Below are 23,592 nucleotides of genomic sequence, written 5' to 3' on the forward strand. Positions count from 1 at the left end.
CCGTGTTTTTAAGAACTGTGGAACCACGAGTCACCAGCAGCCCACATGGGTTACATGTAAGGACTTCCAGTCCCATAATGCTTGGTTTTACTCACCTGAGTTCAAGTATGCTAATGGAAATAAAGGAGGGAAATACTGGAACTCGAGTGTTTGGTGATTCGTGCACAACATACCTTTGAGTAAGGGCGTAGCCCGAAACGCGTCAGGTGATGCGGTGACCACAAGATCTTCCCTGTGCTGCATGTACCTCCTGGGAGTGCTTCTCAATCGGAGGGCAACTCTTTCTTCTCATATTCGACGGCCAGCCCAGGTTGTGAGAGGCACCGCCGCGTGATGCGGCTCCGCTGCTGTTGGAAACGATTGCGGCATATGGAGCAGGAGGAGGGGGAAGGCTCCATGTGTGGAAACCGTGTTTTTAAGAACTGTGGAACCACGAGTCACCAGCAGCCCACATGGGTTACATGTAAGGACTTCCAGTCCCATAATGCTTGGTTTTACTCACCTGAGTTCAAGTATGCTAATGGAAATAAGGGAGGGAAAATACTGGAACTCGAGTGTTTGGTGATTCGTGCACAACATACCTTTGAGGAAGGGCCTAGCCCGAAACGCGTCAGGTGATGCGGTGACCACAAGATCTTCCCTGTGCTGCATGTACCTCCTGGTAGTGCTTCTCAATTGGAGGGCAACTCTTTCTTCTCATATTCGACGGCCAGCCCAGGTCGAGAGAGGCACCGCCGCGTGATGCGGCTCCGCTGCTGTTGGAAACGATTGCGGCATATGGAGCAGGAGGAGGGGGAAGGCTCCATGTGTGGAAACCGTGTTTTTAAGAACTGTGGAACCACGAGTCACCAGCAACCCACATGGGTTACATGTAAGGACTTCCAGTCCATAATGCTTGGTTTTACTCACCTGAGTTCAAGTATGCTAATGGAAATAAAGGAGGGAAAATACTGGAACTCGAGTGTTTGGTGATTCGTGCACAACATACCTTTGAGGAAGGGCGTAGCCCGAAACGCTTCAGGTGATGCGGTGACCACAAGATCTTCCCTGTGCTGCATGTACCTCCTGGGAGTGCTTCTCAATCGGAGGGCAACTCTTTCTTCTCATATTCGACGGCCAGCCCAGGTCGTGAGAGACATCGACGGCCAGCCCAGGTCGTGAGAGACACCGCCGCGTGATGCGGCTCCGCTGCTGTTGGAAACGATTGCGGCATATGGAGCAGGAGGAGGGGGAAGGCTCCATGTGTGGAAACCGTGTTTTTAAGAACTGTGGAACCACGAGTCACCAGCAGCCCACATGGGTTACATGTAAGGACTTCCAGTCCCATAATGCTTGGTTTTACTCACCTTAGTTCAAGTATGCTAATGGAAATAAAGGAGGGAAAATACTTGAACTCGAGTGTTTGGTGATTCGTGCACAACATACCTTTGAGGAAGGGCGTAGCCCGAAACGCGTCAGGTGATGCGGTGACCACAAGATCTTCCCTGTGCTGCATGTACCTCCTGAGAGTGCTTCTCAATCGGAGGGCAACTCTTTCTTCTCATATTCGACGGCCAGCCCAGGTCGTGAGAGACACCGCCGCGTGATGCGGCTCCGCTGCTGTTGGAAACGATTGCGGCATATGGAGCAGGAGGAGGGGGAAGGCTCCATGTGTGGAAACCGTGTTTTTAAGAACTGTGGAACCACGAGTCAACAGCAGCCCACTTGGGTTACATGTAAGGACTTCCAGTCCCATAATGCTTGGTTTTACTCACCTTAGTTCAAGTATGCTAATGGAAATAAAGGAGGGAAAATACTTGAACTCGAGTATTTGGTGATTCGTGCACAACATACCTTTGAGGAAGGGCGTAGCCCCAAATGCGTCAGGTGATGCGGTGACCACAAGATCTTCCCTGTGCTGCATGTACCTCCTGGGAGTGCTTCTCAATCGGAGGGCAACTCTTTCTTCTCATATTCGACGGCCAGCCCAGGTCGTGAGAGGCACCGCCGCGTGATGTGGCTCCGCTGGTGTTGGAAACGATTGCGGCATATGGAGCAGGAGGAGGGGGAAGGCTCCATGTGTGGAAACCGTGTTTTTAAGAACTGTGGAACCACGAGTCACCAGCAGCCCACATGGGTTACATGTAAGGACTTCCAGTCCCATAATGCTTGGTTTTACTCACCTGAGTTCAAGTATGCTAATGGAAATAAAGGAGGGAAAATACTGGAACTCGAGTGTTTGGTGATTCGGGCACAACATACCTTTGAGGAAGGGCGTAGCCCGAAACGCGTCAAGTGATGCGGTGACCACAAGATCTTCCCTGTGCTGCATGTACCTCCTGGGAGTGCTTCTCAATCGGAGGGCAACTCTTTCTTCTCATATATATATATATATATATATATATATATATATATATATATATATATATATATATATATATATATATATATATATATATATATACATATATATATACATATATATATACATATATATATATATCACCCAAAGATTGCCCTGCATATGAGCCCGCACTCCACAACAGGTAAAATTGGAACACCAATATTTATTCAAAAGCAAAGCAGGCTTTTCAGTTTGAGGCTTTTTCCAGTTCACTGCTAGTCTCTTGCCTGACGCGTTTCAGAGAACATTTCTCCGTTTTCAAAGGCATGTGAAGTTTCAGCATTCAAAGCACCACAGTTACCTTCCTGTTTTTATTCAATTAATGAGCCTCTGGTGTGCTGCTGCCTCCGGTGTGCTTTTTTTCTAAGGCATTTTGGTCTCTGTAGTGCTTGCAAAATCGTTTTGTGAATTTTAAACAGGGAAACACAGACTGAAAGTCCTGCTTTCACTTTACTTTTAAATTACCTGCTCGTCGTTTTCTCCTGGCATAATTCCAAGACAAGATCCCTCTCTCTTTTCAGGGAGGTGCGTCGGCCCCACGGCTGGACCTGCCGTGTATAAATCACCCAAAGATTGCCCTGCATATGAGCCCGCACTTCCGGTAACTGTGGTGCTTTGAATGCTGAAACTTCACATGCCTTTGAAAACGGAGAAATGTTCTCTGAAACGCGTCAGGCAAGAGACTAGCAGTGAACTGGAAAAAGCCTCAAACTGAAAAGCCTGCTTTGCTTTTGAATAAATATTGGTGTTCCAATTTTACCTGTTGTGGAGTGCGGGCTCATATGCAGGGCAATCTTTGGGTGATTTATACACGGCAGGTCCAGCCGTGGGGCCGACGCACCTCCCTGAAAAGAGAGAGGGATCTTGTCTTGGAATTATGCCAGGAGAAAACGACGAGCAGGTAATTTAAAAGTAAAGTGAAAGCAGGACTTTCAGTCTGTGTTTCCCTGTTTAAAATTCACAAAACGATTTTGCAAGCACTACAGAGACCAAAATGCCTTAGAAAAAAAGCACACCGGAGGCAGCAGCACACCAGAGGCTCATTAATTGAATAAAAGCAGGAAGGTAACTGTGGTGCTTTGAATGCTGAAACTTCACATGCCTTTGAAAACGGAGAAATGTTCTCTGAAACGCGTCAGGCAAGAGACTAGCAGTGAACTGGAAAAAGCCTCAAACTGAAAAGCCTGCTTTGCTTTTGAATAAATATTGGTGTTCCAATTTTACCTGTTGTGGAGTGCGGGCTCATATGCAGGGCAATCTTTGGGTGATTTATACACGGCAGGTCCAGCCGTGGGGCCGACGCACCTCCCTGAAAAGAGAGAGGGATCTTGTCTTGGAATTATGCCAGGAGAAAACGACGAGCAGGTAATTTAAAAGTAAAGTGAAAGCAGGACTTTCAGTCTGTGTTTCCCTGTTTAAAATTCACAAAACGATTTTGCAAGCACTACAGAGACCAAAATGCCTTAGAAAAAAGCACACCGGAGGCAGCAGCACACCAGAGGCTCATTAATTGAATAAAAGCAGGAAGGTAACTGTGGTGCTTTGAATGCTGAAACTTCACATGCCTTTGAAAACGGAGAAATGTTCTCTGAAACGCGTCAGGCAAGAGACTAGCAGTGAACTGGAAAAAGCCTCAAACTGAAAAGCCTGCTTTGCTTTTGAATAAATATTGGTGTTCCAATTTTACCTGTTGTGGAGTGCGGGCTCATATGCAGGGCAATCTTTGGGTGATATATATATATATATATATATGTGTAAAGAAAGAGTTTGCCGCTCCGGATGGTTGCACTCGCCGGAGGTCAGGCCACAGGCAGGGCTGCTCCTACCAGACATCTCCCCATTAACGCGCCGCCTACGCGTTTTGGAAAACCTCCCTTCCTCTGGACGGCTTTCACGCTAAATGAAGAACGCCAGCAGTTTAAAAAGGAAACTCCCATCTTTATTTTCGAGGTAGCACTGATAAAAATCAGGTGAGTAGTAAATCAAAACATGATGGGATTAGAAGTCCTTTGAAATTTGAATATCCATGTGGACGCCGGCATTTCAAAAATGGTTTCGACCGATTCGAATGTTTACTGACATCTATCAACCAATCAGAATTTCGCTCGCGCACGGCACCGTGCGCGCACTGTGCGCGCACGGTGCGCGCGTATAGATATTTATATGCTTTTAAATGCTATTTTCTCAGGAAATACTGAACAGATTTACACCAGACCTGCAAAAGGCACTTCCCTGACCTGAGGACTACCTCTCTGCCAAATTTCAAGTAATTCTGTTCAGCCGTTCGGGCTGTACCTTCGACTAAAGGTCCCATGGAAAAATGCATGGGGAAAACGCGTTTTGGGACCCCCCTTTTTTCTCGACCCCCCCTTGACGAATCACGCCAAGACTTTCAGGGTAGGAGCTGAGCGGAGTGCCCCATTGGTTTTGAAAATTTCACGAGGATTCGTCAACCGGCGCCAAAGTTATTCAAAATAGAATTTTGAGATTTCCTATGGAAACACGATCCTAACTATAACTATCTACTGGCGACCGCCAGTAGATAATATATATATTACCCGGCTTACCCAGTCGTGGAAGAGCACCGCTGCTGAGATGCGGACCCGAAGCGACGCCAACCGGCGTGGGCAGGTATCGGGCTGGTGCTGGAATGGGGGCGTCGCGGTGCAGGAGCGAACAATGAACACGACACAGAAACCCACGGTGGTGGTATTGAAACTTTATTTTGTGAATTTGGGCAACAGGCTCACCTGAGTAACACGCAAGTAGTACTACGAAGTCCAGGATGCTTTGCAGCCACGCCCACTGGGGACGGATTTCCTATTTAACGAGTACACTCACTGTTGCCATGTTCACTATCCACAAGACAGCCTTTGAAGAAGTGCGAGGCACGAAACGCGTCAGGCTTTGAAAATTTGATTTGCTGTGAAGTGTTTCCTTTTCGTTGCCTGCAGCCTCCATTAAAATTCCTTTAGCAAAACTTACCAGTGTGAAGGCTCTTCCGTAGGGGAACTCTTTACGGCTGGATGTTTACGGATTACCCAGCCGTGGAAGAGCACCGCTGCTGAGATGCGGAGCCGAAGCGGCGCCAACCGGCGTGGGCAGGTATTGGGCAGGTGCTGGAATGGGGCCGTCGAGGTGCAGGAGTGAACAATGAACACGACACAGAAACCCACGGTGGTGGTATTGGAACTTTATTTTGTGAATTTGCGCAACAGGCTCACCTGAGTAACACGCAAGTAGTACTACGAAGTCCAGGATGCTTTGCAGCCACGCCCACTGGGGACGGATTTCCTATTTAATGAGTACACTCACTGTTGCCATGTTCACTATCCACAAGACAGCCTTTGAAGAAGTGCAAGGCACGAAACGCGTCAGGCTTTGAAAATTTGATTTGCTGTGAAGTGTTTCCTTTTCGTTGCCTGCAGCCTCCATTAAAATTCCTTTAGCAAAACTTACCAGTGTGAAGGCTCTTCCATAGGGGAACTCTTTGCGGCTTGATGTTTACGGCTTACCCAGCCGTGGAAGAGCACCGCTGCTGAGATGCGGACCCGAAGCGACGCCAACCGGCGTGGGCAGGTATCGGGCTGGTGCTGGAATGGGGGCGTCGAGGTGCAGGAGTGAACAATGAACACGACACAGAAACCCACGGTGGTGGTATTGGAACTTTATTTTGTGAATTTGCGCAACAGGCTCACCTGAGTAACACGCAAGAAGTACTACGAAGTCCAGAATGCTTTGTAGCCACGCCCACTGGGGACGGATTTCCTATTTAATGAGTACACTCACTGTTGCCATGTTCACTATCCACAAGACAGCCTTTGAAGAAGTGCGAGGCACGAAACGCGTCAGGCTTTGAAAATTTGATTTGCTGTGAAGTGTTTCCTTTTCGTTGCCTGCAGCCTCCATTTAAATTCCTTCAGCAAAACTTACCAGTGTGAAGGCTCTTCCGTAGGGGAACTCTTTGCGGCTTGATGTTTACGGCTTACCCAGCCGTGGAAGAGCACCGCTGCTGAGATGCGGACCCGAAGCGACGCCAACCGGCGTGGGCAGGTATCGGGCTGGTGCTGGAATGGGGGCGTCGCGGTGCAGGAGTGAACAATGAACACGACACAGAAACCCACGGTGGTGGTATTGGAACTTTATTTTGTGAATTTGCGCAACAGGCTCACCTGAGTAACACGCAAGTAGTACTACGAAGTCCAGGAAGCTTTGCAGCCATGTCCACTGGGGACGGATTTCCTATTTAACGAGTACACTCACTGTTGCCATGTTCACTATCCACAAGACAGCCTTTGAAGAAGTGCAAGGCACGAAACGCGTCAGGCTTTGAAAATTTGATTTGCTGTCAAGTGTTTCCTTTTCATTGCCTGCAGCGTCCATTAAAATTTCTTTAGCAAGACTTACCAATGTGAAGGCTCTTCCGTAGGGGAACTCTTTGCGGCTTGATGTTTACGGCTTACCCAGCCATGGAAGAGCACCGCTGCTGAGATGTGGACCCGAAGCGACGCCAACCGGCGTGGGCAGGTATCGGGCTGGTGCTGGAATGGGGGCGTCGACGTGCAGGAGTGAACAATGAACACGACACAGAAACCCACGGTGGTGGTATTGGAACTTTATTTTGTGAATTTGCGCAACAGACTCACCTGAGTAACACGCAAGTAGTACTACGAAGTCCAGGATGCTTTGCAGCCACGCCCACTGGGGACGGATTTCCTATTTAATGAGTACACTCACTGTTGCCATGTTCACTATCCACAAGACAGCCTTTGAAGAAGTGCAAGGCACAAAACGCGTCAGGCTTTGAAAATGTGTTTTGCTGTGAAGTGTTTCCTTTTCGTTGCCTGCAGCCTCCATTAAAATTCCTTTAGCAAAACTTACCAGTGTGAAGGCTCTTCCGTAGGGGAACTCTTTGCGGCTTGATGTTTACGGCTTACCCAGCCGTGGAAGAGCACCGCTGCTGAGATGCGGACCCGAAGCGACGCCAACCGGCGTGGGCAGGTATCGGGCCGGTGCTGGAATGGGGGCGGCGAGGTGCAGGAGTGAACAATGAACACGACACAGAAACCCACGGTGGTGGTATTGGAACTTTATTTTGTGAATTTGCGCAACAGGCTCACCTGAGTAACACGCAAGTAGTACTACGAAGTCCAGGATGCTTTGCAGCCACGCCCACTGGGGACGGATTTCCTATTTCGGGAGTACACTCACTGTTCCATGTTCACTATCCACAAGACAGCCTTTGAAGAAGTGCGAGGCACGAAACGCGTCAGGCTTTGAAAATTTGATTTGCTGTGAAGTGTTTCCTTTTCGTTGCCTGCAGCCTCCATTAAAATTCCTTTAGCAAAACTTACCAGTGTGAAGGCTCTTCCGTAGGGGAACTCTTTGCGGCTTGATGTTTACGGCTTACCCAGCCGTGGAAGAGCACCGCTGCTGAGATGCGGACCCGAAGCGACGCCAACCGGCGTGGGCAGGTATCGGGCTGGTGCTGGAATGGGGGCGTCGCGGTGCAGGAGTGAACAATGAACACGACACAGAAACCCACGGTGGTGGTATTGGAACTTTATTTTGTGAATTTGCGCAACAGGCTCACCTGAGTAACACGCAAGTAGTACTACGAAGTCCAGGATGCTTTGCAGCCTCGCCCACTGGGGACGGATTTCCTATTTAATGAGTACACTCACTGTTGCCATGTTCACTATCCACAAGACAGCCTTTGAAGAAGTGCAAGGCACGAAACGCGTCAGGCTTAGAAAATTTGATTTGCTGTGAAGTGTTTCCTTTTCGTTGCCTGCAGCCTCCATTAAAATTCCTTTAGCAAAACTTACTAGTGTGAAGGCTCTTCCGTAGGGGAACTCTTTGCGGCTTGATGTTTACGGCTTACCCAGCCGTGGAAGAGCACCGCTGCTGAGATGCGGACCCGAAGCGACGCCAACCGGCGTGGGCAGGTATCGGACCGGTGCTGGAATGGGGGCGTCGAGGTGCAGGAGTGAACAATGAACACGACACAGAAACCCACAGTGGTGGTATTGGAACTTTATTTTGTGAATTTGCGCAACAGGCTCACATGAGTAACACGCAAGTAGTACTTCGAAGTCCAGGATGCTTTGCAGCCACGCCCACTGGGGACGGATTTCCTATTTAACGAGTACACTCACTGTTGCCAAGTTCACTATCCACAAGACAGCCTTTGAAGAAGTGCGAGGCACGAAACGCATCAGGCTTTGAAAATTTGATTTGCTGTGAAGTGTTTCCTTTTCGTTGCCTGCAGCCTCCATTAAAATTCCTTTAGCAAAACTTACCAGTGTGAAGGTTCTTCCGTAGGGGAACTCTTTGCGGATTGATATATATATATATATATATATATATATATATATATATATATATAGATAGATATAGATATAGATATATATAATATTCACTTAAAAAACCATAGGTTTCACACATGTTATAGTTAGCTGTACATTTCACTCGTAAAAAACCAATGAAATTCCACGTTATAGTTAGATCAGGTAACTATAACTCACGCGACCGCAATCCGCTGCTGATGATGTCAGATATTACATCACTCATGACATGGTCAGTGACATCACTCATGACATCAATGATGACATCTGAAATTACACATTGTGGATTGCGGTCGCGCAAGTTATAGTTACCTGATCTAACTATAACGTGGAATTTCATTGGTTTTTTACGAGTGAAATGTACAGCTAACTATAACATGTGTGAAACCTAAGGTATTTTAAGTGAATTTGCAATGTTTTGTAAATGATAATTCCTAACTATAACGTGTGTGAAACCTATGGTTTTTTCAGTGAATTTGTACGGTTTTTTAAATGCTAAGTTATGTATTTATTTTTTATTTTTTTTTCTGGTTTTTCACTGTGCGCACACCCTGCGCGCACGGTGCGCGTCACACACCGTGCGCGCGCTGTGGGCACTCGGTGCGCTGCGCGCACCGAGCACCCACGTTGCGCAGTCCATGCCGTGCGCGCCTCGCCTTTTTTTACACAGTAACATTTGTTTTTTTCTCCCTTGTGGGTCCTTGAATTTATTTAATAAATGTGATTGTTACTTCTTTATTTTTTTTTTTATTTTTTTTTCCCGTGCGCGTACGGTAAGCTTACCGTACGCGCACTCCGCGATTTTTTTTTAAAATTATTTAATGTATTTTTCGTACTTTTGGGTCCTTCTTGGACCCCCTGACAAACACTAGGGGGTCTGCAACTCTCTTCGTTGCCCCCTTTTCACGTTCCCCACCTTTGTTTCTCAGTGCGAGAGACAGAAAATGGCGGCCGACACTTCCTGATTTCGACCGATTCGATTGTTTACAGTCATGTAACCACCAATCAGAATTGAGCTCGCGCACAGCACCGTACGCGTACGGTAAGCTTACGGTAAGCGCACGGAGCGCGCTTACAGATATATATATTGATTTAAATGCTATTTTCTCAGGAACTCCTGAACAGATTTACACCAGACCTACAAAAGGCACATCCTTGACCTGCGGACTACCTCTCTGCCAAATTACAAGTAATTCTGTTCAGCCGTTCGGGCTGTAGCTGTGTCTAAAGGTCCTATGGAAAAATGCATGGGGAAAAAACGTTTTGGGACCCCCCTTTTTTCTCAGCCCCCGCTTGACGAATCACCCCGAGACTTTCAGGGTAGGAGCGGAGCGTAGCGCCCCATTAGTTTTGAAAATTTCGCGAGGATTCGTCAACCGGTGCCAAAGTTATTCAAAATAGAATTTTGAGATTTCCTATGGAAACACGGTCCTAACTATAACTATCTACTGGCGACCGCCAGTAGATAATATGTATATATATATATATATATACATATCAAAGCTCCAGCTTGTGTCCCACATTTGAGAGGCACTTGAAAAAACAACACGGAGCTCCAAGCTTAAACTCCTTTATTAGGTACAGAGTACGCCGGCCAGCCGATTTCTTTCGCAGCCAATTCACCGCTGCCTGACGCGTTTTGAATGTCCATTTCTTCCTCAGAGGCTGACAGTGAAGAGGGTAGATCACAGTACGGTCCCCGCCTCTTAAATACATGTGATTGCGCGACCTCAGATGGGCTGTTCATGATGATGCTTCGCAAGTACTTATGGGAGTTGGAGTCCCGTTGGGAAATATGTTCCCTTCAAAGTGCTTCCAATGTACTGCTGACATATTTCAATCCCGCGGATGGCTCTCAGTGGGCGGGCTCTCCTAAATCCTTTGTTGTTGCTCTACAAGTAAGGGATAGTGAATGCAGTCCCCTGTGGCCTCCTTTGTTTCTGGGGTGGTGCTCTCTCGGTGGCTGGACTGCCACCAAAAATCAAAGCTCCAGCTTGTGTCCCGCATTTGAGAAGCACTCGAAAATACAACACGGAGCTCCAAGCTTAAACTCCTTTATTAGGTACTGAGGACGCCGGCCAGCCGATTTCTTTCACAGCCAATTCGTCGCTGCCTGATGCGTTTCGAATGTCCAGTTCTTCCTCAGAGGCTAACGGTGAAGAGGAGAGAACACAGTCTGGTCCCCGCCTCTTAAATACATGTGATTTCGCGCCCTCAGATGGGCTGTTCATGATGATGCTGCACAAGTACTTATGGGAGTTGGAGTCCCGGTGGGAAATATGTTCCCTTCAAAGTGCGTCCAATGTACTGCTAACATATTTCAAACCCGCGGATGGGTCTCAGCGGGCGGGCTCCTCCTAAATACTGTGTTGTTGCTCCACAAGTAAGGGATAGTGAATACAGTCCCCCGTGGCCCCCTTTGTTTCTGGGGTGGTACTCTCTCGGTGGCTGGACTGCCACCAAAAATCAAAGCTCCAGCTTGTGTCCCACATTTGAGAGGCAATCGGAAAAAACAACACTGAGCTCCAAGCTTAAACTCCTTTATTAGGTACGGAGCTTAAGCTCCAAGCTTAAACTCCTTCATTAGGTACGGAGGACGCCGGCCAGCCGATTTCTTTCGCAGCCAATTCACCGCTGCTACACCGCTAGAACACAGTCCGGTCCCAGCCTCTCAAATACATGTGATTGCGTGCCCTCAGATGGGCTGTTCTTGATGATGCTGTGCAAGTACTTATGGGAGTTGGAGTCCCGGTGGGAAATATGTTCCCTTCAAAGTGCTTCCAATGTACTGCTGACATATTTCAAACCCGCAGATGGGTCTCAGCGGGCTCATTCAAGTCGCCCATTGGAGGGCTCATATTTTTAACTGGGGGGTGTGGCCTCTATGCCAAAATGACTGTCGCACCTCTGATGAGTGCAATGATCACGAAACGTGTCAGGCGTGAATCGACAGGCATGCTGTAAATGGATCCGCCCGCCGATCAGGCTTTTACCTCATGAAGGTTGCTGCAGTGGATGTCAGAGTGCGTCTCCACAGGTGGGAACCTTGGAGCTTTGATTTTTACGCGGCCTCCCAGCCACGGGAGATGCACCACCCGGACATTTGGGGCCACGGAGCTCCGAATCACGGAGTCTCAATGTGGAGGCATCCATGGAGGATTGACAAGCCGGATGTGCGAGTGGAGGACCATTGGTGGAATTGAAACGTCTCAGACAGCGGCACACAACTGAGGCACACACTACAAGACCCGCAAACCAACGTGGACTCATTCGAGTCGCCCATTGGAGGGCTCATATTTTTAAGTGGGAGGTGTGGCCTCTATGCCAAAATGACTGTCGCACCACTGAAGAGTGCAATGAGCATGAAACGCATCAGGCGCGAATCGACAGGCATGCTGTAAACTGGATCCGCCTGCTGATCCGGCTTTTACCTCATGAAGGTTGCTGCAGTGGATGTCAGAGTGCGTCTACACAGGTGGGAACCTTGGATCTTTGATTTTTACGCGGCGTCCCAGCCGCGGGAGATGCACCACCCGGAAATTTGGGGCCACGGTGCTCCGAATCACGAAGTCTCAATGTGGAGGCATCCATGGAGGATTGACAAGCCGGATGTGCGAGTGGAGGCCCATTGGTGGGCTTGAAACATCTCAGACAGCGGCACACAACTGAGGCACACACTACAAGACCCACAAACTAACGTGGACTAATTCGAGTCGCCCTTTGGAGAGCTCATATTTTTAAGTGGGAGGTGTGGCCTCTATGCCAAAATGACTGTCGTGCCTCTGAAGAATGCAATGAGCACAAAACGCGTCAGGCATGAATCGACAGGCATGCTGTAAACTGGATCTGCCCGCCGGTCTGGTTTTTACCTCATGAAGGTTGCTGCAGTGGATGTCAGAGTGCGTTTCCACAGGTAAGCTAATAACATGGGACCAATATGTCCTTTCACACACCATAACCTCATGGCAGCTACTTCCCCCCACATTGCACTTCTACAGCAGTACAGCTGATGCTAGTATAAGTGCTCCAACCCACTACAACAGCATGCCAACCATTCCATTACCAGGTACTCCAGTGCACCTCAACATCATAACAGCCATTTCTACCTTACGTGCTTCAGTCCATATCGCATTGGCTCGCTCCATGAAGCTAAGGTAAATAAATGTGATTTGTAACTAGTAGCTTATCTGCACTGACACTCCAGTTTGGGGCATCCAATTATTTTTACTTCCTTTGCTGTTGCATTCACTCCAGCCCTGCTTCAGAGGAGATGAGAGTCTAGAGAAAAACAGCAGAGGAGGTGGGCTATCTAAGGTGTTTGTGGCATAATAAGGGTCCTCTGGACCCTAATACAAGCAAGAAAAATATCCCCACTATTCAGCCAAGTACTAAACAATAAAGAAAGGGGCACCCTTTGATCGCTAGAACAAGGGTAATACAGTCATGCAAACAAGTGTTCTACCGTGAGGAAAAATTTGAAATAAAATTATTTTAAAAAGGCCTGTATATTCTATAGACCTGTAGTATAAGTCAATTGTTTGTTTGTAGGAAAAGGATAACATATAACCACATTGCAGGTATTTTCATTTTGCATTGTGAATCATACATGCGAAAGACTGTTCCCCTCGTAGTGTATAAGCAAATCCAGAAGGTGCTCCAAAGTGACTGCGCAGTGAATACGTGATTATCAGTGAGCAATGACAGCAAAAAGTGACACAGAAGAATCAATATTTACAGAATGTACAAAATATATATCAATCGCCCAAACCCCTTGCAATATTTGATTGAGCAATTGAAACCAAAATTTATATCCAACAATGAATGCCAGAGGTGGGTGTAAATCAAGTCGATGTTTCAACCCCTAATTAGATAATCCTCTGGGGACTTCATCAGGACAAAACAAAAGGTATACACCAGGCCTGAAATAATGAGGGGCAAGTTTCCATGAAAGGAATCCCACTCACATTACTTTCTGTTCCAAACCACAATTAGGCCACATCATACTATTCCATGCCAGCAGCACTTCTCGTCCGTGTCAAAAGTGAAGAACCAAGCAGAAAACAAGAGTAGTGAACAACAGCAATAAATGGGATGTGGTGAGGTCTTCACACCCTAAGACATGTAGACATAGGGAGCCTGGCAGGACTAGGCTAATCAATATTTTGTTTGTCCACACTAACCTGTAGTATTGTCATGAAGATCATTCATAAGGACCTACCATAGTCTGGAAAGTGCGCAAGTCAAAAGACTGGTGTCTTATATACTCCACCTCTTAACACTGGAATTTGCACTTTCTCAATGTTAATGTCAAACCGTTTCTTCCCAGCACACTCAAAACATGAAGCAGATTCTTGTCATGATCCTGATAATCTTTTCCAAATACGAATATATCACCCTGAAGAGCCGATGTGTCGTGATAACCTTTTTCCAAAGACTAATATATTATCCTAGCGCCAATGTGTCGTGATAACATTTTCCAAAGACTAATATATCATCCTGGAGAGCCAATGTGTCGTGATAACCTTTTTCCAAAGACTAATATATCATCCTAGAGCCAATGTGTCGTGATAACATTTTCCAAAGACTAATATATCATCCTGGAGAGCCGATGTGTCGTGTTAACCTTTTTCCAAAGACTAATATATCATCCTGGAGAGCCAATGTGTCGTGATAACCTTTTTCCAAAGACTAATATATCATCCTAGAGCCAATGTGTCGTGATAACATTTTCCAAAGACTAATATATCGTTCGGAAAAGCCACCTTGCCAGCATGGGAAACTGATGTGGTGCTAACTAGGCACAAAGGCATTCTGGGAAACTGAAACATCCCCTTTGGTGTCACAAAAGCAGTTAAATGTTTAGATTCCTTTTTGATTTTGATTTGATGCACACTTGCTAGATCAATGGTAGAGAACACAGCAAGCGTCAATACCATCTTATGGAGATTTAGAAGAGGACGACTGTCTACCCAAAGTTTTTTATCAAGGCTGTGCGGATCAATGTACAACTTCAGTTTGCTTGAGATCATCACCAACAAAACCCAGGGGACTATGAGCTTAATTATAATGTTCATGCACAAATCCTGCAGCACACATTTGAGCTACTCTCTATATGTTAATGGTGCCTTTAGGTCTATTCTCACCAGCAGCCAAACCGCTGCGTATGGCCAAAGGCCTTTTGCAACAGGGATGGCTACATCATGGGGGTTTGATTGCAGGGGCTGCATGTAAGCCCTGCACATGCAACCTGCTGCAGGTTGTATGTCCCTGCTGCTTGGGGCCATCCCCGCTGCATATGGCCTTTGGCCAAAGGTTCTGCACAGCGGGGTTGCCTGCCCTGTGCCATTGCAACTGCTGCACCATTCAAATATACCCCTTTCAATGGCAAGGTAACCGCAATTGTGACTGCCTGTTTAATAAAAAAAATATAGCAATATTAGGTCTCTAGAGGAGTTCTGACAATTTTTTGGCCCGCTGTCACTGCTCCTGCTGCAGCATTCAAGTCACGACCATAGTGCCTACAAGATAACTGCACTTGTGGCTGCCAAGTTAGTTGTAAAATACAGCAATAATTTGTGTTTAGTGAAGTGCCTAGAGCTTTTGGTCCTGGTGTCACTGCACCTGCTGCACCGTTGAAACTATAACCGTATTGCCTGCCAGATAACTGCACTTGTGATGGCCATGGTAAGTAGTCAAATTTAGAAATAATCTGTGTTTAGTGGGGTACCTAGAGCGTTCGGCCCTAGTGCCACTCACCTGCTGCACCATTCAAATGATGCCCCTTTTAACTGAAAGGTAACTACAATTGTGACTGCCTGTTCAGTGGCAAAATATAGCAATTTTAGGTATTTAGAGGAGTTCTGGCAACTTTTGGGCCTGGTACCACTGCACCTGCTGCACCATTCAAATCATGATCCTAGTGACTGAAAGATAACTGCACTTGTGACTACCTATTTAGTTGTAAAATATAGCGATAATCGGTGTTTAGTGGAGTTCCTAGAGCTTTTGGTCCAAGTGCCACTGCACTTGCTGCACTATTGAAATTGTAGCCATAATGTCTGCTAAATAACTGTACTTATGTTTAGTAGTAAAATATATATATTTAGTGTTTACTGGAGTTGCGACAACTTTCGGCCTTGGTGCCCCTGCACCTGATGCACCATTTAAATCAAGCCCCTTTTAAGTGCAATTGTGACTGCCTGTACAGTAGTAAAATTGATCCGATAATGCCTACAAAGTTCAAAGAAAGGTCCTGATGCATGAATAGAAAATGCCACAAATGTTCTAAGGCTAAAGCATCGGCTTTACACAAAAAAGTAATAAAAAAGCAAGCATTCCTGCATACCGTTAGAAGATGTCTGCCTTATTCCTGGGAAGAGATCTTATCTTATAGTTTAACAGTCCCTGAAGTCTGAGTAGTGAATGGGGCTTAACCCCTTCGCCGCGGCAGGAATTCGGCCGCGGCGCTGGGGGGGTTTGGGGGCAGGTGCGGTGGCGTTGTGCTTGTGACGGAACCACTCCGTCACGAGCCACGGTTGAGCTGTGCTCATGACGGAGTGGTTCCGTCACGTCTCCGCCCACTGCGCTAATCGCCCGCACAGGCGGGGAATTAGCACCGCGTGGGCAGAGCGGCCGCCAACGGCCACAGCATGACGGAACCACTCCGTCATGAGCACAGCGCAACCGTGGCTCATGGCGGAGTGGTTCCGTCATGAGCGGGGAAGGGGTTAAACAGTGTGAATAGCTTTAATAGAAGATAAGTATCGTAAATGTGTGCAGCCAGGAGAAGATCTGTAAACAGTACATGCTGTGCAGCCTTAATGCAAGAAAAAAGTTCCACCCACAAAAGCATATTTGGATGAGTACTTTGGCCTTGGGTACTGATAAGAGAAGCCCATTTTAAGATATAGTTAAAACAATGGATTTTACAAGCACAGTGAAACCTAAAAATGAAGCAACCTGTTTTTCCACTATTTTGCACTGATTTCAGAAATTCCATCTTTCACATATAGGTCAAATTACATCCTGCGCCCTGTAAACCGTGAGCTCATGAAGAGTGCCAGGAAAGCCATGCTAATCAGAGCGTGTTGTGTCCTACTGAGGGCATCAGGGTATGAAGTGATACATACAAGTGCAACACACAGTGCAATGGGTATTATGTCAATGTAACACAAATATTGTGGAAAGAGAAAGATCATTTACTCCCTGGTGCAAAATTGTACTTGAGCCCAAAAAAAATCTCTTTTCCCCATTCCACTTCGACAAAGCAGCAAAAATGGTGCAAAATGAATTTGCTCTTTTCTTTCCAAAGGTGTAAAACTGTACATGTCATAGCCCTGCATATTTGGAACTGGACAAATACACAAATGCCTCTCACTTCATTGGGACCCTTGCCCTCCTCCTCAGGTTAATCATTACAAATCTCCCTTCTCACCCACCGGTTCATGCTTTCTGTGGCCATTACACTGGAGGTCAGTTGTTGCCAACCTCACAGACAGCCTCTACCTGCGCCCCCCACAGCCATGCGTCGCCGGCCACACCTGATGCACAACATGTTCTGCGTGTGGTGAGTAGGGGCAAACCTTGAGCAGGTGGCATGAGGCACAAAGTTTTGGCAGACTCGTGTAACTTAAGTTTGAAAATAATGCATTTTACACCAGTACATTCCATTGTGAATTTCTGAGTATAATTTGCATTTACGGCACTGGCACATTGGCACATTTCCTCGTAATGCCGATTTTTCACCCCGTTGGAAATCTATACTGGCACCTTCTGCCCACTAGGATTACAAATAGGAATCAAGACCGTTGAAGAACAACAGGAGGGGGTCAGGGGTTCTTTGTGAATTCCATAAAATTAAAAAACGTATTCCAAACACTGGAGGAGACCCACAGAGGTAAATGTCTGTGTTTTAATGCTGCACTGTGTGAACTGGGCCAAAGCTGGATTGGAAGAAGGCAGGTTACATCACCCTGTCTGTTTTTAATGCTATAATATTTGTTGTGATTGTCCATTGGGGAATGCATATTTTCTACATACATTAACTGAAAGGTTTTGTCCATATGTCATAAGTTGTTTGTGAGGGCCATTTTCAAACTTGCCAGTGACACCTCGCCAAGGAACCTAAAAACAAAGCAAAGTGTGCGTACATTAGTTTGCAGTTATTACGAGGGGCCTGTTTTGGCTGACATGTTTCTGGTATTTCACTAGAAAAGTGCATGTTTCCCTGAGAAAAGATGCAGACTAACATCTTCTCTCTGCATTGTTTTGGAGGCGTGATTAGACCCTGTAGGGCTACAACAAGAGCGAGTGTAATAAATACTGTATTACATGGGAACTTCTATTTTGCCATCCTACAGCTTACAATGAGAACAACACTTTCAGAATGATGGAGTGAGTAGATATTCCATTTATAAGTTATCAAAAGTTTAAGAATTTGCAGAACTCAGAAAAAAGTACTCTAGGCAGGAGGGAAATCTCTATCTATTCGATTCCTGGTGGATTGTACCAAAGGGAAATGTTCCCTTAATCAGACAAAAGCCATCACCCCCCAATAAAGTGGTATATTTCATCATAGAGCTCCTCCTATCATTGGTCAAGGTGAGTACCAATGGGATGCTACCCCTACTGCAGTACATCCCCTTCTGAGTTTTTCAAAGGTGATACACCTACATTTTCACTGGTTTGCCTAAGGCAGCAACTTTTTATAACATGGTATTGAATTTATATTACAATTGGGTTATAACAACAGCATCACCAGCAAACTAATATTATATACCAAACAAAAGCAAAAACATATTGCCAACAATGAGAATCAACAGATTCAGTTATTTTTACAAGGTGGATCAGAGTCCGGATAGTCCAGTTAGGGACGTTTTGAGCAGAAACATGTCACCTCAAACCATGATCAAGTTATTCCCCTGTAATTTTCAGTTCTGAGCCCGGGAGACAACTACCTGTATTTGCTTTTAGTCTCCTTCCTTTTCCCCTCTGTTGCCAGTTAAAGGACACCTCCATGACAGCACACACAAAGCGACACTGAGAGCTACCCTACTAAGACGGTAGCAGCACACCATGACCAATGTGAAGAGGAGGGATGTTGGAATATGGTTTATTAGTAGGGGAAAGTACGTACCTACCGCTATTAATAAGGCCACAATCACGATCGCGTTAGCGGTGCCATGTGGTTTAAATAAGGAGCAGAGAGAGCAGCTAGACCACTGACTTCTGCAACCCAGGCCGAAACAGGGAGTGAAGACTCACTCATTCTTTCACACTCTCTCCACTCAAACGGGAATCCCTGCAGTGGAACGAAGAGCAGGCGAGACACAGAACAACCGAAAAGGTAGCAGTAACAATTTGTTTAATTATAGAGCGAAAAGAGGCAAAGTGGTAAAGTGGCAATGTACAAATAAACTCAGAAGCTATTTGTTGAGAGAGGCACCTCATCATGCCGGGTTTTATGTTGACGACAGCGACTTGGTTTAGCACAAGGCCTCGGGCAAATCTGGGAAGGCTTGACCACCGGAGCTTTCAGTGGGACGAACCTGAAATCCAGGCCGGGTTGTGGTTCGACGTGGGCGGCTTGATTCTCAACAACGGATCAGTCCACTGATGGAGATTTTTACCAAAAATTCTCCAAACCTCTGGAACTTCTTCCAGAAGAGGTCCTTTGGGGTTCCAAAGTGACCACAACACCAATCCAAGGTTCCAGAAGCTCCGAGTTGCTCCTTGGGATGTTGGGGCCCAGTTGGCTGGGGGAATGGTTACGTCCTAGATACCCTTATTCTGACTTGGGCATGATGACGAATAATTGATATTAGCTAATATGAAACCTTTGGTAATATTTCTAGCTGTTTTTTGGATCGAAAGGTACTTAATTGAATTTAATTTAGTTTCACGGCTGTGAAAACTGATATATGAAGAGAAAATCGCATATATGAAATGATATCTGAAACTGTCTTGCAGCGATAAAGTATTGCAATGAAATTGGTAAAATGAATTTAAATAGCATTTAGAATTGTCATTATGTCGATATTGAAGTGTAAACTCGTTTGGCTGAGGTATAAAGAAAGGGCATGGCCGATCCACGGCGGAATTGAAGTAATTGCATAAAGGCTGAGATAAAGAGAAAACTTTATTAGTGTATGTGCTATGGCCGATCCACGGTGAAATGTAACGTTTAGCACCATGTTTGACAAAGGTAACAAACATAAGTAATGTATGTGTATAGATGCGTTTATATAAACAGACATCTTTTAACACTGCTTGTTGTGCAAGAGAGCATAGTAATATACACATTACAAGATGGCGCTCATCCTAGTGCAATTAGATGAGTCCTTTCTCTAACCTGAGAGTACGAGTTAAAAACATGGCGTTTTCGATGTGCCAGTGACATCGAGAAAGGCATTTTGCCGAAACGCGTCTGTCGCTAGTCTGTTGCTGGTCATTTGGCTATTCTGAATAAAGTGTGTTGAAAACGCCCCGTGAGTGCAACATTCCTTTTGAGAAAGAAGAGGAAATGAGCGTGAGATTGTTTGAGGACTCCACACCCGTCTGCACCTGCCTGCGAGTGCCCCGCTTTGAGTGTGGGACCTGGAGCTGATATATATATATATATATATATATATATATATATATATATATATATATATATATATATATATATATATATATATATATTCACTTAAAAAACCATAGGTTTCACACATGTTATAGTTAGCTGGACATTTCACTTGTGAAAAACCATTGAAATTCCCCCGTTATAGTTAGTGCAGGCAACTATAACCCACGCGACCGCAATCCTCTGCTGATGACGTCAGATATTACATCACTGTATTTAGACACTTATTTACCCATGTCTTCTTCCATTAATTTTTAGCTATACATATATTACAAATATTTATTTTTCAGAAAGACACATATGTCATCAGTGATGTAATATCTGACGTCATCAGCAGAGGATTGCGGTCGCGTGAGTTATAGTTGCCTGCACTAACTATAACGGGGGAATTTCAATGGTTTTTCACGAGTGAAATGTCCAGCTAACTATAACCGGTGTGAAACCTAGGGTTTTTTTGTGAATTTGCAAGGTTTTTTAAATGCTAATTCCTAACTATAACATGTGTGAAACCTATGGTTTTTTCAGTGAATTTGTACGGTTTTTTAAATGCTAAGTTATGTATTTTTTTTTTTTAAAAGGTTTTTCATCGTGCGCGTACGGTACGCGCATGGTGCGCTTCACGCGCGGTGCGCGCTATAGGCGCGCGGTGCGCTTCGAGCACCGCGCGCCCACGTTACGCAGTTCGCGGAATTTTTCCGTTTCTACCGTACGCGCACGCTACGCGTACTCCGTGATTTTTCGCAAAAAAATTAAAGGAAATGTTGGCCCTTGGGGGTCCTTCTGGGACCCCCTGACAAAGGCTAGGGGGTCAGGAACTGTCCACCCTGCCCCCTTTTCACGTTCTCCACCTTTGTTTTTCACCCCCTCAGACTGCGAGAGACAAAATGGCGGCCGACACTTCCTGGTTTCGACCGATTCGAATGTTTACTAAGATCTAACAATCAATCAGAATTGCGCTCGCGCACGGCAGCGTGCGCGTACGGTAAGATTTACCGTACGCGCACAGTGCGCGCTTCTAGATATATATATGCTTTTAAATGATATTTTCTCAGGAAATACTGAACAGATTTACACCAGACCTGCAAAAGGCACATCCCTGACCTGAGGACTACCTCTCTGCCAAATTTCAAGTAATTCTGTTCAGCCGTTCGGGCTGTAGCTTGGACTAAAGGTCCTATGGAAAAATGCATGGGAAAAACGCGTTTTGGGATCCCCCCTTTTTCTCAGCCCCGGCTCGACGAATCCCCCCGAGACTTTCAGGGAAGGAGCGGAGTGGAGCGCACCACCTATTTTGAAAATTTTGCGAGGATTCGTCAATCGGCGCCAAAGTTATTCCAAATAGAATGTTGCGGATTTCCTATGGAAACACAATCCTAACTATAACTATCTACTGGCGACCGCCAGTAGATAATATATATATATATATATATATATAGACGTATATATATGTATATATATATATATATATATATATATAAATTCACTGAAAAAACCATAGGTTTCATGCAAGTTATAGTTAGGAATTGGCATTTAAAAAACCGTAGAAATTCACTAAACAAATCATAGGTTTCAGGGGCGTTATAGTTAGCTGGACATTTCCCTCGTACAAAACCCTAGAAATTCCCCCGTTATAGTTAGTTCAGCTAATTATAACTCACGCCCCCGCAATGCACTGCTGATGACGTCACATATTACATAACTCATGACATGATCAGTGCTATCACTGATGACATCACTGATGACATCTCAAATGACATCACTGATGACGTCATCCAGTGAGTCTGTGTTTCTGTAAAGTTTAAATATGTTTAATATATATAGGGAAAGGCCTATGGAAGAATGAGTGGGTGTATAAGTGTGTGTATGGATGATTTTGTAGGTGCGTGACTGACTCTATAAGTGAGTCATTAAATGTATCTTACTGCAGACTAGTGACTAAACTGTGTGAATGTCTGTATCTGTCTGTTTGTTTGTGTATAAGTGGCTGCATGGTTTTGTGAATAGCTATATGAGTGTCTATATGGGTTATTGATTGGTTGTCGGAGTATCTGTATGGGTGCCTGAGTGTTTGTGTGAGTGGGGTGTGTGTGATTCTGTGCATAGATGTGTGAGTGGGTGATTCTATGGGTGCATGGTTTTAAGAGTGCATCTGTAATGACTGTATGGCTGGGTGAGTGTATGTATGGGGGTGTTAGTGATTGAATGTATATCTCAGTGGTACATGTGTGAATAACTACATATGTGAAAGGCAGTATATATGTGTGTAAGAGTATGTAACTATAATGTGAGAGTGTGTGATTGTGAGAGTGGCTGTATGAATGAGAGTGTGCTTGTATCAGTAATTGTATAAGAGCGTAAGAATGTGGTACTATTTTTATGAGTAAGTGAACTTGTGTGTGTATAATTGTATAGGTGGGTAAATGGGAGTGTGGTTAATTATTTGCATGACTGACTACGTGTGTGAGTACCTCTATGGATGATTAGCGGTGTGTGAGTGTTTATATAGGTGTATAAATGCATATGATAGTCCTGTACTAAGTGACTGTAAGTATGAGTGACTGTACAGGTGAGTGAGTGGATGTGTGTGTATACCTAAGAATCAATGAGTGGGTATGTAGTTATTGGTATTGGAGTAGCTATGGTTTTGAGAATGGGCGTCTGAAATTTTGAGTCGGTGTATCAAAGGTTATATTAGGGTGTTAAAAGATGCACTAATTTATCACATGGATGACGTCATCAGTGATGTCATCAGTGATGTCATCAGTGATGTCACTGACCATGTCATGAGTGATGTAATATGTTGTGACGTCATCAGCAGTGCATTGCGGGGGCGCGAGTTATGGTTAGCGGAACTAACTATAACGGGGGTATTTCTAGGGTTTTGTACGAGGGAAATGTCCAGCTAACTATAACGCCCCTAAAACCTATGTTTTTTTAGTGAATTTCTACGGTTTTTTAAATGCCAATTCCTAACTATAACTTGCATGAAACCTATGGTTTTTTCAGTGACTTTCAAAGGGTTTTTAAATGCCCATTCCTAACTATAACTTGCATGAAACCTATGGTTTTTTCAGTGAATTTCAAAGGTTTTTTAAATACTAATTCCTATCTATAACTTATCTCTAAAGCTATGATGTTTAATGATTTTCATTGGATTTCTAAATTTTTCTATTTCAGTGTGTCAATTCCTTTAATTATGTTTTTTTAAAATATTTTATTATCACCATTTTTTAACTTAT

At 45.2% G+C, this 23,592-nt stretch overlaps 1 protein-coding gene across 1 annotated transcript in view; it reads left to right on the top strand.

The window, feature by feature from the left end:
* Positions 1–17,182: 17,182 nt before the first annotated feature.
* Positions 17,183–23,592, top strand: part of LOC146812778 (complement C1r subcomponent-like) — a 62,426-nt gene continuing 56,016 nt past the window's right edge. The window contains exon 1 of the mRNA XM_085619885.1: positions 17,183–17,296. Within this exon, the coding sequence (XP_085476011.1) occupies positions 17,253–17,296 (44 nt within the window). The 5' untranslated portion in view covers positions 17,183–17,252. The remainder of the gene's footprint in view (positions 17,297–23,592) is intronic.

This window comes from Triturus cristatus, chromosome 7 (assembly GCF_964204655.1).
Source record: "Triturus cristatus chromosome 7, aTriCri1.1, whole genome shotgun sequence".
NCBI classification, from domain to species: domain Eukaryota; kingdom Metazoa; phylum Chordata; class Amphibia; order Caudata; family Salamandridae; genus Triturus; species Triturus cristatus.